General features: G+C 36.6%; 1 protein-coding gene and 1 long non-coding RNA gene across 2 annotated transcripts; one reads left to right on the forward strand and one right to left on the reverse strand.

The window, feature by feature from the left end:
* Nucleotides 1-3,447: 3,447 nt before the first annotated feature.
* LOC105969463 (uncharacterized) lies at nucleotides 3,448-6,618 on the reverse strand. The gene is made up of 2 exons (XR_016029875.1): nucleotides 6,201-6,618; nucleotides 3,448-3,655 (listed from the first exon to the last, which is right to left on the reverse strand). It is a non-coding gene; the product is annotated as an uncharacterized LOC105969463 (long non-coding RNA).
* Nucleotides 6,619-16,143: 9,525 nt separating this feature from the next.
* Nucleotides 16,144-16,797, forward strand: LOC105974007 (cyclin-dependent kinase G-1). The gene has a single exon (XM_012999050.2). It carries the CDS (start codon nucleotides 16,144-16,146, stop codon nucleotides 16,795-16,797), a length of 654 nt encoding a protein of 217 aa, XP_012854504.2.
* Nucleotides 16,798-17,538: the final 741 nt, after the last annotated feature.

Raw genomic sequence — 17,538 nt, forward strand, 5'->3', positions numbered from 1 at the left:
GAAATGGAGCTCGCGGTAGTGGTTTGGTGAGAGCATCAGCTAATTGATCGGTTGATGAGACATGAGAAACTCGTATAACTCCATTTTGAACTTGATCTGTGATGAAGTGAAACTCAATGGCAACATGCTTCATAGGAGAATGAAATAATGTATTAGAAAACAATTGTGTAGCTCCAATATTGTCACGGTAGATAACGGGTGACTGAGGTAGCTGGATATGGAGGTCGGTGAGAAGAGAACTTATCCAAGATAATTCCACAGTTGTAGAAGCAACATACCAATATTCAGCTTTAGTAGAAAAGTGAGCAATGTCCGTTGTTTGTGTAAGATTATAAGATGGAAGAAAAGTTGTTTGGTAGTGCACACCAAAACAGTAGATGTATATTGCTATTATATAGATGAAGAATACAATGGAGTAACTAATAGATAAACTCCAACCCTATATGACTTATCTAAACTATACACTTGAAAGTTTGAATGAAAAACTAATTATGCCAACAAAAAGGAATGTCTGTTATATATTGCTACAAATTAGCAATTTATTTTATGGCATCCGTGATTTACTCCTAACATCTCCCCGCAAACTGACAGGAAGAAGACAGACAAAAAGTTTTGAACGAAGATAAGCAAAACGAGCTGGCGTATGACCCTTTGTAAATATATCAGCCACTTGATCTTTTGTGGACATATATTTTACAGCAATGTCACGATTCACAACCTTCTCTCGAACAAAGTGGTAGTCAATTTCAATGTGTTTTGTACGAGCATGGAACACTGGATTCGTAGCTAAAGCAAGGGCACTTATATTTTCACACCATAACACTGGTTGCGACGGTAATCAACTTCCAACTCTCGAAATAACTTCCAACTCTCGAAATGTGTTTTGTACGAGCATGGAACACTGGATTCGTAGCCAATAAAGTTCAGCAGTAGCGATTGCCATAGAGCGATACTCCACCTCCGTACTTGACCGGGATACTACATTTTGTTTCTTGGCGAACCAAGAAATCAAGTTAGTGCCTAAGAAAACCCCATAACCACTTGTTGATTTTCCATCATCCGGATTACCTGCCGAATCTGAATGACAAAATGTATTAAGAGATATAGAGGACGGAGTGTAATACAAGCCAGAATCAATAGTTCCCTTAAGATATCGTAGCACACGTTTGACTGTTGTCCAATGGGTCGAACAAGGATTATGCATAAATTGACACAATTGATTAACAGTATAGACAATGTCAGGACGTGTCAATGTGCAATTTTGGACGTTACCAACTATTTGACGATACTCAGTTGAATCTCTTAGAGAGTTACTACCATAAGCAGATTGTTTGGTACCACTTGCTGGGGAATTAAGTGGCTTAGCTCCTGTCATTGCTGCACGATCAAGCATATCAGAAATATATTTGGTTTGTCGTAAGTGAAGACCGGTAGAGTCTCGAGATGCTTGAATGATACGAACCCCGTAGAACTTGTTACGAGACCCAATACCTTACGCGGAAGCAAGATCGAAGACATCCGAAAACGAAGAAATCAAATTGGCGGAAGTAATGAATAATGAGCTAGAAACCATTATTATCAAGGTGAATTTTAATACTAACCCCGTGGTTATAAAGAACCAGAAACCAATATTATGGCGCTAAGAAAATTACAAGAATCAACTTGTAAAATCCCGAATATTTCTGTAGAATACCGAAGGAGAATTAATCTCACCACATACTCAATTAATCAATAAAATTTGTCCAATTAAATAGGCCAAATTATCAACCTATTTATAAGATCTAAAAAAGACTCCTTTTTCACAAGGAAAAGGACTCCTACCTAAACTATAATAAAGAAACATCTAATTAAGCTACTTTTAACCATAAAAGGACTCTAAAATACCAAAATAATGTAAATCCTAAATAAAAATGTTATACAATAAAATATAAACTCCAAACATCAAGTCGACCACACGAACACTCTTCATAACTCGAGTAGACACTTGGTTGTGCACTTTTGTTGACTTCATGATCGATTTCTGACCTCTTACACTCCAAATCTCTCTCGGATCAAAACATCAAAGTTTTAGATCTTCCAGTTGGCTTTCTGTATCAATTCTAATCACCTCAATAAGACGTGATATGAGAGAGTTATAACCCTCATGGTAAAATTGCCAGAAATAGGTGAAAATCTCGGATGCCTGGAATTTGACTATTCCGATGAATTCCCTTTTTCTTTTCTTCTAATCCCTCACCAAGAACTCTTCAAACAAATCACTTGTACAGAATATTTTCAATTCCAACACGAACATTTGCATTAATTTCACTCGCTTTCTCTTCTTCCAATTCTTTATCTTTGAGCTTGTGTGGATCGTATCACACTCCCCCTCTTTAAGAGGATTCGTCCTCAAATCCGGACAAATATATAAAGGAGTGTAAATGAAATAAATCTCATTATCGATCCCTCTCTTTGGGATCAAAGCGACACACCTCTGCACAACATCGCAGAACATATTATCTATCAGCCATTGAAGCGTAAACGAATGTGGGTGTTTTGTAGCTCAAAGCCCCAACACGTCAAACCTCGAAACCACCATCTCATCATAATGCACAATGCGAGTGTGCACTTTGTTTAGTCCGACATTAACATCGATGCATGGCTGGATCATATCAACTGATACGAACCCCGTAGAACTCATTACGAGACCCAATACCTTACGCGGAAGCAAGATCGAACACATCCGAAAAAAAATGAATCAAATTGGCGGAAGCAAGGAATAATGACCCCATAGCTATAAAGAGTTAGAAACCATTATTATCAAGGTGAATTATAAAACTGACCCTGTAGCTTTATATGCCTACATAAATCAATTAACCTAAGTTGTAATAGTTAAGTTGTAGGAACAGTATTCAGTTACAACTATAATTCTTGTGTTAACACGGTTATAAACTACTGAAAGCAAATAAATGAACACAAGAAATTAATGTGGTTCAGACACAAATGTGCCCTACATCCACGTGGACCTGCAAACGCGATTTCAGTAGTTCAGATTTACAGTGTACATTAATAAGACTTATTAAAAATTATAAAGAATCCCTCTTTAATTATTACGCCGATCTTGTACACAAATCGAACTTCGTGTCTCTCTCTACAACAACTCCACTCCGCGTGCGTTGAACCTTCTTCAAGCCTGAACTCCCTTCAGAAATGTAGCACCCTCAATGATTTAAAAGAAATTTTAGAAAACACAGACTTTATTAAAATCTTTTGGAACAAATTTGAACTCTGAGAAAAACCACTTTAAAATTTTAGAACCATTTCCCTTTACTTCAAATCTAACCCACAATCGGAAAATAAGATTTTTCATAGAGAGTGTACCATAACATGAAAGGGATTTTGAAAGAAATCTCGAGGTGGCGGAATAATCCACATAAAACATTACCGGGGTTTAGAAAACACTCGTAAGACAGCGGAAGGAAATAAACTTTATTTAAGATACCCCCGTTTAATAGACTGGGTTCCCAAATCAGAGTACAAAAATTAAGAATTGATATCTTGGCTAGATATTTTAGAAATCGTTGACATGGTAAAAATCCGGGTTAAACAGTCAAGGCATCAAGGCTACCGATTCCTCGAACTCCACTCCGTCGGCCTCCTAAATAGTTTGGAGAACCTGAAAAAGATAATTTGCATAAAAGCATGAGCCCAAACACTGGCTCAGTAAGGACATTAGTCTTAGTCTGACGAACTCACGCCTCTCTCATCGCATCTCTCACGACCTATGGGAGTCCTAAAGTATTCGTCTATGTTCTTTTCTGTCTATGTTATTTTATGTTATTTTACGTCATAATTATATTATGCTATATTATTTCATCGACGTTAATCACGACATATAATCACATCGCCAATAATTAAACATATAACTCCACATATGAGCACATAATAAAAAGTCTGGTTTTGCTTTGAAAGCCATTTAAAATTCACTTTGAAAATCATGTGGGGATTCGTTTTCCTTTAGAAATCATTTCTTAGTTCATTTTGGAACTTGTCTTGTACAAAATATCCCTTCCCACGAAATTCCCCTTTTTAGAACGAAAGCCCCTTTTCAAAACTCTTTATAAAACCATTTTTCTTTCAAAATCTTTCGTATGCAAGTATGCACATGTTGGGATCCCTAACGTAAGCATCGGCAATAGACGTTTATATGCTGAGCCCGGTCATTCGGTGGGAGCTAACCACCTTGTTGTTCTATAGTAACTGTTGTTGGGATACCGGCCCCCTGTATCCCGTGTCTATTCAACCGTAGCAACGTTACAATTTTGACTCTTCTATAGTAGACCATGCAATACCAATTAATGACTTGATTAATGCACGCAAGTCAAAGATCTTAATAGCAACACGATAATAATTCCAATTATATCATTCACGTAATTCGAAGGAATTAAATCACATAATTCATAAGTAATTTTCGAGGCTATAGTAAGCACAAGTAGATCAAACATTAGTAATAAAGAACACATATACTTGTACACGTATACACACATAGGCACTCATACGTATTTATATACTTATACATATACGTATATACTCTAATTTATAAATATGGATTATAAGTTTCCTCAACCCGAAGGGAGTACGCCTATAACATCATAGGTCTAAACTATCGATATACATATAAATATACCTATACATATACATACTTGTACCTCACAAGAGTAAATCACATAATTCAAATACACATAATGAAATTCAACGCTTCTTATTTAAAGAATCATCGGGAAATCTAATTCATTATAAGTACTAGCACATAGTAAGTTCAAAGAACAACTTATTATTCTAATCATAGATTAGTCTAAGAATATTTCTTAGATGTAGCTCAATACTCATGGGAAACTTCATCTATGTTCAACTATTATGTTAAGTTATGCCTCAAGAGTTTAAACCATGCTCACAAAGGACCTTTTGATTCAAGTAGTTTACTCATAGGAAAATCGGACAGTTTTGACACGTTAACTTCAAAAATACATTTCTCTTAGACCATACCTTCAAACATTCTGAAACTTTAAAACAATACTCCTGTATGACTGGAAAAGACCCCTTTAAAACAGTTTTCGAAAATAACCAGTAGACGAAGAGAAATAAGTAAAACAGTACAGTAGTATGGTCACACTTTCAGAAACAGAATCAGCCACTTTAAAAATACCCAATAAATCACCCTTTTGTTCAAACACTGTAAAACTTTGCAGAAAACTGGTTTTATAGGTTATAAATATAGTCCAAGTGGAATCAAGGAAATCAAACTAGGAAAACATCCATTTTAAAAGCAAATCCTCAGTTGACTCAAAAACTGTGCAGGTTTAGTAAATAATTCATATCTTAATCATCTGAAATCCGATTGATGATTAAAATATATGAAATTAAAGAGAACAGAAAGATATAGCTACCCATAAACTCTCGTGATTTTAGGAAAACAGGGCATCTGTGAAACATGCAGTAAACTCCGAGACTGAAAACCTGAAAATTCATTAGTGATCTATATCTACATCTTTGATCAAAACAGATCTGGCAATTTAGGCACTATAACTTCAGAAATTCATATCTCCTAAACCGTAGATCCAAACCTGATGAAATTTGGAACACATGTTCATATCTAAGTCTATTTTATAGGGTTAAAATAGTTTATGAAGAAACTTATCTTTGTAAGAGATATAATCAATTTAGTGCAGTAACACAAGCAGAATTTCAGAACAGATCCACTAACTTTAAAAATACCAATTAATTCATACATTTACTTAAACACTACCAAATTTTTTAGAAAGTCAGTTTCATAAGTTTATAATCATATTCAAGTGGAATCAACTCAATAAGATTAGTATACAACAGTATTCAACACATAATTCGTGGATGACTCCGAAACTGTGCAGATTCAGAAAACGGTTCATAACTCACTCAATACAAATCCTATTTATGCATAATTTATATCACAATGAATCTAATCGAAAGGTATATACTACCACAAAATTTCATAATTTTATCTTAAGAATTACCCGATGATACATGCAACACAAACAGATGCTATGAAACTGAAATTCAATTAGTGTTCATCAAGAACTTTATCTTCTAAAGCTCAAAATCAAAACCACAAATATATAATTCATTAAAACCCATATAATTTATATTAATTAGGTTATTATTTCAGTAAAGACCAAGGTCCTTACCCAAGAGCAAGAAATCGAAGATGAAGGAGTAAGAAAACCAAAGGCTCGGTGGATTTTCGGCGGGTTTGGCTTGGATGTTCTTGGATGGCTTTGGGGCTGAGTTTGAAGGATGTGAAGGGGTTGTTTCTTGAAGATTTTTAGCAGAATCGAAGAGGAGGGAGTTTCTCTTGGATAGGAATTGAAGAGAGGAGGGAGAGAGGGTCTTTGATGGGGTGATAGAATTGAAGAAGAGAATTCTTCTTTGGGGCTGTTTTTGCTCGATGGAGAGGGAGAGGAGAGGGAGAGGAGAGGGCCTTTTTGCTGATGTTTTGGTGTGAAGAGAATGTGAAGAGGAGGGGCTTATTTATAGGGGAGATGAGGCCCTTATTTGCAATATAAAAGATATTGGGGTTTTATTAGCAATTTGGGAGAACATACCTTGGGGCATCTTAGCAATATAGAAGAGAAGAGCGAAGTCCTTTGTAATTATTAAACTTAGGGAGTAATTCACCTTCCCACAACACACGGCCAATACACACACACTAAAACATATAATTCATATAAATTTCATAAGATACCAATTAAACTATAACGAAAACTAATTTCACACATCTCAATCCTAGATTAATCATCAATTAAAGCACATCATTAAAATCCATGGACTAAAGCACATAATTCATTAAATCACATAATTAGAATCAACTACTCAATTAATAATAATGTCTACTTCTAAAAATACTATAATGTATCTAAATCACATAAACACATAGAGAACGTATAAATTGCTACTCGATTCATGAAATGCACGTATATTCGTATTTACTATATGTTCAATATAATCATATATAAATGCTTATGAAAATGCGGGCTGTTACAAGAAACGCAGATGACCTCTCCCAAAATCTATATACAGCAACTTTGTATATGTTGTCACACGCAACGATAGCACAGTCCTGCTCAGCAGACTGCCCTAGCACATCTTCAATACGATGAGAGGTTTTTCTCCAATAAAAGTGCTGAGATCTTCAATGACTTGTGAGGCTCTATATAGGCAAGAATTTTACCTCCCAAACCCTTGCTTGATCTCCAAGAAATCATATATCTAGGTAAGTAGAATTCTAGCCGATTTCTAACTCTATTCTAGATAACTACAAAGAGTCCTAACTAGAATAAGATACATGGAAATAAATCAAAGTCCTAATAAGAATATTACAAACATAGGACTCTAAATAATTCCCAAAACAAACATGGAAATAAATCTTTGCCAATCTATTAATTCCAAAAACTCGGCGGATTTCCTAGATCTTCAATACTCAAAAATATGGCGCCAACGATCTCCCCCTTTGGCATAGATTGGTCAGCATCCATGTCTCCCCCTCCAGACAAGACTAACTCCCCCTGCAGAAATGATTAACTCCCCATGCATCACAAACTGTTAGCACAATAGAAGTTGCAACACATAAATGTTGTAACACATAAATTTCCTACAGCACAAACCTATCCAAAAACAAGAACAAGACACAAAATAAAGATAACAAAGCCCACAACCAAAAGGCAGGAGAATAATCCTAATTATAACAGTCCTAATAAGGAAGTAAATTGAAGCAGTTCAGAAATGACAAAAAAAACTACGAAAGGTTTTTCAAGAAATCTTCCCTTAATAATCATAGTCGGCGAGTAGATCATCATCATCATGGAAGCTGCTGGATACTTTGCCTTGCGGTTGTGGATTGATGCTTCCTCATTGAAGTTTCTCCCTTGTGTATGGCAGTTTTTGCTGGGGTATCTGGATTTGTTGCTACTCCCTCTTTCTGACCAGACTGTGCCAAAGTTGCAAATAGTTCATGCATAGATGTGAGAACAACCGTAATGCTCACTTGAAATGTTGTGACATCCTCTTTGATACACGAATTTCAGGAGCAACATTAGAGGTCATAGAAGCAGAGTCATTTAGTGAACTCTTTTTCGCCTTCGGAGCAACATGGATCACAGACAAATCATCTTCTTGAGGATCATCAAAATGCTCAACCAATACCTTAGGATGAATAGTGATTGGTTGTTCAAGCATAGAAGCTGAAGTTGCCTCTAAGAAATGTTGTGACAGCGAGTGATAGATCAACGAGGGAAAAGACAGACACTCCAACTTTATGTGCGAATGTTAGCAAGAGCTCCAATTTGGGCAAAAATGTACTCCCAATGTCGATAAAAACATCATGAGGGATGCTTCAGATAAACTCATCCTACAGTGATAAAAAAAGCTATGGTGTCCTTCGACACAGAGGGCATAACAGTGATTTGATTCTTACGCCTGTAAAAATCTTTATCCAATTCAGGAGCCACATTGAAAATTTCACTTCGCAAATATCCTCGAGACCCAACAACGGAGAACCAACAGAAAGTTAGGATTCCAGAGAAGATTCTAATGACTCATATCTAGTTAGATGTACGGCAGTAACGGCAGCATAAGTCTACTTAGAAACAGATTGGTGACACTCGAATAGTATGACTCATCCTTAAGACCATACTTGCTCTCAACGCCGCCTTTGAGGTTGGCTAAGCTGCACAGGTGAGCTGAAAATAGCCTCTTAATCAATTTCAACCAGAATATTGTCCACCGGATCAGAGACAACACCTTATTTGGAGCTTGGGACTGGTGACTGTAAGAGAGATGGGAACTACAAAGACCACTGTTGTTGTCACAGACTTTGACGTTTTTCCAGACTTCTTGTCGGACGGCGATGCATAGTGGATTGTGCTTCCTCATTTCAGACCCCTCGACCGATTTGTCTCTTTCCATGGTAAATCTGTGGAGCACATAAAAGAGAAGATACGAGTAGCTTTCGAAAAACATAGAGAGATATTGAAGATAGAAGTCGAGTAGAGGAAATATTGAGAAATCCTATGAGCCCTAAAGATAGTTAGTGCACAACTTTTTGAAAACAAATAGGACTTCTCAAGATAACCAAAGATATTTTCAAATCTGTTGTCAGGATAGTAACAGATCCCACATGCAGCATGATAAACCAAAAGTATATTCCCACACGCTCCTTCAGAGATTCAAAACAGATCACGTATCAAGACATCAACGTGTCAACAGTCAGCCAGAGGACATAATAAACTCATAAACCATAGATTTCCAGAGATTTAGAAAAAAATAAAAAATCAAGAAGAAGTATATACGTATACATATAGATATATTGCAGCAGTATGTAGAATCCAAGTTTTACAAGGAAAGAAAACCAAAGAGGTCACAAGAGCAAAAATGTAGAGTGCCTTGTTTTCAAGAATTAACCAAAAGAACTTAGAGCAAGACATGATAGAAGGCCACCAACATGCTCTTGGATGCACGGTATACCTAGAGCCCCATGACCATACTCAAGAAATCATAAATTACGTATTGTAATGGGTTTATGAATGCATATGCGATTAGCACAGCAATTCAATCGTGAACTTCAAGAAGAATTTCACTAATACTTACTTGAACAACATCCCAAAAAAATCACACCCTTATTTTATTTATTAATTTTTTTTTTGCCCTTTTTTTTCTTTTTTTCTTTTTTTTTTATTTTTGGAAAAAATTCGTAGATCTTTTTTTTTTTTTTTTGGTCATTGAACTACTAAGGAGGTCTTGATGAACCAATGCCTCTAGTTCAATTGGGACATATGAATCGAAGCGATCGTACTGTACGTTAACTATATCAAAAGGTTCTGGCAGGCACTTCATTTGTATCTAGGGAATCATGACGCGTAGTTGCTAGACGCCAATCTTGATTTGTTGGGTGATTAAGATGAAACGAGCTTCATATTAATCGTAACTATAAGGGACGACTTTAGACCACAAAGGGTTGTGGACCCACGGCTAGCTTCACCTGAACCATCGAGGGTCACACTGCTCGTGCACTCGAGATCTTTTAATAAACGGTCAAAGATAAAAATGTTTAATATTTTCATGATTGGAAGTCAATATGATTGAGTCCAACATTCGTAATTTGGAATTATGAATGGGAATAAGAAAAGGAAACGAATAGGCGAACATCTTAGTGAGCTTTGTAAATCGGGAAGTTTCCAAATTTAGATAGTGCATTGAATTAGCGTTTCCACTTTTAGAAATTGGAAATCGAGAATAGGCACTCGTAATGACGAAGAAATTATAATGATTCCGAAAATATAATCGTTACAATTTTCCGATCATTGAGTTGTGAGAAACAAGCCAGTAAATAACTAATGAACTTAAGTTGTTGGGCCCGGTCAAACTTAAACCCGTTAGGGCTTTTATACAAGACACTATAAATAAATGATTTATAGGTCTTGAACACAAGACAACACAATTACACAAACCCTAGCCGCTCGAATCTCACACGGCCGAATCCTCTCCCTCCCTCCGCCGCCGTCGTCGCCGCCGTCGCCGGAATCGGCTCATGCGCCTAAAATACTATCAGTAGTATTTTTTATTTAATTTTATTCTTCCATTTTATTGACTTTTACGTGTCTAGACGTGTTAGTTGATTTTGGTATACGAGGTGAAATCCAAGAGGAGGAAGATCGATGAGCCAATCGCCGAGAAGCAGCCCCCGAGCCGACGCCGCACGCGCCCTCACGCTCCGCCCGAAGACAGCGTGTGATCCACACGCGCCGCCGTCGCCAGCCCGTCTGCCGCCGTCGCCACTCCCGACTGCACGGATTGGTTTCCGTGGCAGTCTTGCTTCGATCCGTGTGCCTACCTCACGCTTCAAGAGGTAAACATTCGAATTCGATATTCGATTTGTTTTTTAAATTTAATTAGATTAAATTATACGTGTTCGTTTTTCGTAGAATATTTTCGTGAATTTATATGTATTTAATGTTTATATGAAATTCATGATTTATTGCGAGCATGCTAATTGATTTACTGTTGATTAAATTAATTCGCATGATTGTTGTTTTTAATTTTCGCTGGAAGCGCAAAGGTACGCAATTAATTGTTTAAATAATTGTCAAGCATGTGATTATGTGAATTAAATCTTTTTATTTCACGTAAAAATTTTGTTTTCTGTTGCGTACATGTGCCTGATTCCCAACAGTTTCACTCGTGTCACACTATCTCTTGATATACCAAGTATATATAGGATCACAAATTCGATATCAAAGGCATGAATCATTGAAGACTTGATTCTTGCCATGGAAATCGGCGAACAGATCGGAGCAGTGAAGAGAGAAGAGATGCAACGGCGGAGAGAGAGAGAAGAGAGTTAGGGTTTGAGATCTTAACTGAAAGGGAGAGAGTATATAAGTGCAGGATGGACGGCTCAGATCGAGCCCCTTCATATAACGGTCCACATCAAAAACTACAAGGGTTTAAGTGAAGAGTGGGCCGACTCCATGGAAGTGGGCCGCCTGGTGGGTCCCATGGCTTGGGCCTGATAAATCATTCGGGCCCCCATTTTAAATTAACATTCTTCACATGAGACCAAATGGGCCATCGAGACAAATTTGGGATAGGAGGTCATCATTGCCGTTTTAATTTTCAAGCGCTCAAAAAAGACAAAGTCAGTATAGTACATAAATAAATCACAAAGATTAAATAATCACAAAGATTAGGGAGGCAGTCACCAAGACAGCCCAGAAATTACGCACAATAATTATGATTGAGAAATTAGGCTCAAACTTTTCAAGCACGAGCGAAACTTCTCGAGTGGAAGACACTTAGTCCCCATTTCCGTTGGATTAAATTGTGAGGGAATTTTCTCTAGCTTGATAATACCATGTTCCACTATATTTCAAATGAAATGATACTTTATCTCTATGTGTTTGGTACGATCGTGGAAAACCGGGTTTTTACATAATTGAATTCTATATTAGCTATCCGAGAAAACAGTGATATCCTTTTTAAGAAAACCAATTTCGCGAAGAATGCCTTAAAGCCATATGGCTTCTTTTATAGCCTCGGTGGTAGCGATGTATTCAGCCTCGGTTGTAGATAGAGCTACAATATGTTGCAATTGCGATTTCCAACTAATATCCACACAGAGTGAAAACATAAGAAGTGGAGGATTTCCTACTGTCTCTATCATTTGCAAAATTGGAGTCAACATATCCAATTAATTCAATTCCAGTTTGAGACTTAGAAAAATTCAGACCCATATGCAAAGAATGTTTCAAATAAGAAAGAAGCCATTTCAAAGCTTTCGAATGCGGCATACCTGGGTTCGACATATAGCGACTCAAATAACTTACCGCATAAGCTATATCGGGGCGAGTGCTTACCATTAAGTACATCACAGAACCTATTGCATTGGCATAAGGAACATTTTACATTTTGCAGCTAAAGGCATGTTTGTAGGTTTAGCATTTGACATGGCAAATTTTTCTAAGATCTTGCTCACACACAAAATTTGATTCAAGAACAGCAAATTATTATCTCGATTTCGATCAATGCTCATGCCCAATACTTTCTTCGCATCTCCTAAGTATTTCATGTCAAATTGTTCACTTAGACGCATTTTCACATGATCAACATATTTCACACAAGGGCCGATTATAAGCATATCATCAACATAGATCAACAAGAAAATAGGCATAGAGTGAGTACCTTTAAAGTAAAGACAAGGGTCATAATAACTTTTCTTAAACATCAATGAAAGCATGTAAGAATCTAATTTCTTATTCCATTGCCTAGGTGATTGTTTCAAGACATATAAACATTTTTTCAGCAAACACACATATTCAGGCCTTTTAGGATCTATGAAGCCCTCATGTTGTTTCATATAAATATGCTCATCTAACTCACCATGCAAGAAAGCAATTTTTATATCCATTTGTTTTAATTCCCAATTAAAATGCGCAACTAATGCAAGCATAATACGAACAGTGGTCAATTTAACAACGGGAGCAAAATTACTAGTATAGTCTATACCTTCCTTTTGCGTGAAACCTTTAGCAACAAGACATGCCTTATACCTAATAGAGTCTACCTCATCCTTAACCTTAAATAACCATTTGTAGTCTACCAACGAGCAATTAGCAGGTTAGGAACAAGAGTCCAAGTTTGATTAACATGGAAAGAGTTAATTTCTTCTTTCATAGCATTTAACCATTCAGCTGATTTATCAGATTTTAGGGCATCCCTAATAGTTTTAGGTTCATTTCTATCTATAGATTCAAACACATTGAAAACATGAAAAGTAAGATGAAAGCTATCAAAACATTTTGGAGGCCTAGCATTTTCACGTCTAGGTTCATCTCTAGCAAATTGATAATCAGACAAGTCATCCACATTAGGCAAGTCATGTTCAACATTTTGGTCATGCAGACTTTCAAGTATTTCAGATTCAATATCAGACACTTTTTTCCGATTTAACAGTAGACAGCTCCACCTTATTTGGAGCAGTCTCTGAATTCACAGAACTATGAACAACAAGGCAAGGAAATTCAGATTCCTTAAAAATCACATCACGACTAATAACAGTTTGATAGCCATGTTCCCCTTTAACCCAAAGTCTATAAACTTTAACCCCGTCGGGATAACCCAAGAAAACACATTTCACAGAACGAGGTTCAAGCTTATCAGTTCTATGATGCATAAATTCAGTACAACCAAAAACACACAAGTTCGACATATCAACATTTTTACCCGATCAAACACATTAAGGTAAATCACCATTTAAAGGCACAAAGGGAGATATATTAATCAAATAAGTGAAATTCAAAACAGCCTCACCCCAAAACATAATTGGCAAACCAGAAGTGGCGACCATGGCTCGAACACTCTCTATAAAAGAGTTCGATTCATGCGTTCAACCACCCCGTTTTGCCGAGAGGGGTAAGGGACAGTTTTGTGCCTTTTAATTCCATATTCAGACCATATAGCATCAATTTATTGATTACAAAATTATTTACCATTGTGTGTCCTAAGGGTTTTTATCCATTTTCCTGTTTGATTCTCAATATAAGCTTTCCATGTTTTGAACTTATCAATAACATCAGATTTTTGTTTCAGCTGGAAGACAAACACCTTACGAGAGAAATCATTAGTAACGGTTCCCACCATATTTAGGAACACTGGCAGGACCCCACACATCCCCAAGCACATACTCTAAAATATCAGAACATTTAGAGGGATAGGGGAAGGGGTAGGTTGAAAAGAAACACGAGTTTGCTTTCCAATGATGTAAGTGTTGGGTAACATGCACGTGTACGCATCGGAATTTTTTTTCATGCGAATTAAACAAGTTTAAATCACATAATCACATGCCCAACATCTGAAGGTATCTCCACTGCGGTTTTATTTTCAGTCACCCTGCTATAATAACTAGCCTACGAAAATATACTATTATATTAATATACATGTATTCTCATTTCTATAGTGCAGCACCGCCGAATCACAATACCCAAACTACGGATTAATAAAAACATATACCACATTCCCCAATAATAAATTAAAGTAATCATCTTTTTGAGGACTTACGATATAATTTGCAATTTATGGGCACGTCGGAGAATGCGCTGGGGAGTTCTAATGGCGAAAAACTTTTTCGTTAGGGTCTAATACAAGTAGGAACCAGTGATCTTTGGGATTTATAGGTATCAGAACATATTTTTTGCTATAGAGACGTGATATTCCAAGTTTCTCAATTGCCGTAGATCCAAAATATGTTTAGCTTTTGAATAAAGTACCCAATTCTGTATCACGCATCTTTTTGAAGTCCATTCGATCTCTTGCCAGTATCTCATGCTACGAAACATAATAATAAAATATAAGATGAATAGTATACATAGAATGCAACATATTTGTAATTATATCACTTTGTACCTAGGTAGGGGTCTCGAGGTAATCAATCTCATGCCCATGCGCATCCATGACCGTTTTAGAACATATCGATATGTTCCCCACTCAGATGTTGATCAAACAAAACATCGCACATATACTTTCCAGTCAATACATTTGGGCCTCTTTCGATCACAGATACGCTAAAAGAGAAATAAACATGCACTATTTGTTTAGTACATTGATACATAACAAGTTATTATATATCATATGTTAAGTAAGTTAGTGATGTTACCTCAAATCAACATCAACCAAGTACCCATCCAGAATTGCCTTCTCTACATAAGTCAGTTCATCTCGACATGCATAGTCCGTTCTCTCCCCTGTAGAATTATCTACGACGACCTATATCCAGAGTAATCACACAAATTATGACATAAATGATGATGATGATGATGATGATGATGATGATAATATTATTATTATTATTTTAGTAAAATGAATTTGATTAGAATTTACAAACCTAAAGATCTGATCTCAAATAGTTACCTATTTGATTTAATTACAAAGCGAGTAGTAGTACAACAAACGTTCAATTCTATAAAGAAAGGTAATTAATGACGTTCAAAAACTTCCCTAACATGAATCAATGTTCTTTGTATATAAACCCTACTCGGCTCATTGCAAACAAAGTAACACCAGATTTGATTTTCTGAGAGAGAGCATCAGAGAGAATGTTTCGCCATAGCCGCCGAAGTGGCCGCGCCGCCGAGTTGTTGCAGGAAGAAGAATCTCTATGCTTCCATTTATGGGTCTAGAAAACGAGCTTTCAAATCCAAAGCGCCTCAAAATATTACTCTCAAGAAACCCAAACTTGACTGCGGTTTTATTCAAAGTGACGATGATGAAGACGATGTATCCTCCAAGATTATCGGAAGAAAAACAAATAAAGAATATTCCTCCGGTATGCATAATATTTCTGGTTATCAAAGTATTGATACAATTTGATCTGGAACTTACGGCGTTGTACACAAAGCTCGCCACTTGAAAACCGGAGAAATCGTCGCCATCAAACAAGAGTTCCACGGAACTTCTCTATTTTCCTTCCGAGAAACCGACGTACTCGAGTCCCTTCTTCCTCACCCTTCCATCGTCCGATTAAAGGAAGTTCACGTCGGTAATGATTTTGACGACGAAGAAGAAGACACCGTTTATATAGTCATGGAGTATTTCGAACGTGATTTGAATAAGTACATCCAATCCAAGAAGAAAGATGAGCTCTTTATTATTGATCTGAGCGAAGTCAAGTGTTTGATGAAGCAATTATTGGAGGGGGTCGAGTTTCTGCATTCGAATAAACAGATGCATAGGGATTTGAAGCCGGGGAATATTCTCGTGAAGAAGGACGAAAAAGGGATATTAAATTTGAAGATATGCGATTTTGGGTTGTGCCGTTCGTTCGGAAGCAAGTCGGGGTTGTACACACCGGGTGTAGGCACTCCTTGGCATAAATCACCAGAAATTCTACTCGGATCGAAAAAATATTCAAGTACGGTGGATATGTGGTCCGTTGGATGTATAATGGCGGAGTTGTTCACGGGACAAGCGCTTTTTAGAGGGGAATCTGAATTGGATCAGATTAAGTGTGTGTATAGGATTTTGGGGACTCCAAACGAGGATATTTGGCCTGGATTTACGAGTTTGCCGGGTAGTGTAGCTAATTTTGGTCAATTGCCTTGTAATTTGACACGAGACAAGTTTCCGATGCTTACACGAGTCGGATTTGATCTGCTAAGCAAGCTTTTGAGTTACGATCCGGAGAATAGGATAACGGCTGAAGTTACGCTTCGTCATGCTTGGTTCGAGGAGGATTAATTAATTAATTAATTAATTAATTAATTAAATTAGTTTGATCATGAATGTGGATTAATGTATGTAAATTCAGTATTTCCTCAACAACCTGAGATTGATTTTAAAGAGGTATACTCTCTCATGATGAATGTTATTAAATACGTGGTCACAAAGTATCTGATGGGGATCTAGATAAAATTATTTATATGAAAGTTCTAGAATGACTTCGATTTCCCGAAGCAATTAGTTCCAGACCACGGAACATAAACTCATTTGGGCTGAGACGTTCACTTTAATTATGACTAGAAATATTCCAGGAGAATATAGGATAATTTTCTAAGTGAACAATTGCTCGGAAGAGAATAGGTGAACAATAATTGGTTTTGATTGTTCCTATTACTACAATTTATATTAATGACAAGAACTTGATTTGGACTAGAAGTCAAGTAAGAAAAGCTCAATTGTTGAAAATTTGAGTTAAAGATCAAAGATCTAAAGAAGATTAATTTGTTGGCTATACCAACTTAAAATTTATCATGTCAATTATATTTTTGTCCATCAATCGAATTACATCCAGAAGATGTTATGGATAAAGATAAATTATCGAGTAACACCTATGGGAGTTTGACGGTGGAATAGGTCCAATGATTCATTTTGACCCATGGAGGACGACGAGGAAGTGTTAGCACCACAAGTGCCACATGTAAATATAATATATGCATTATTATGCTTAACTCCATGTTTTCGATATAATTTAGCGTTTTC

Source organism: Erythranthe guttata, chromosome 14 (assembly GCF_056151865.1).
Source record: "Erythranthe guttata isolate IM_541 chromosome 14, IM_541, whole genome shotgun sequence".
Taxonomy (NCBI): domain Eukaryota; kingdom Viridiplantae; phylum Streptophyta; class Magnoliopsida; order Lamiales; family Phrymaceae; genus Erythranthe; species Erythranthe guttata.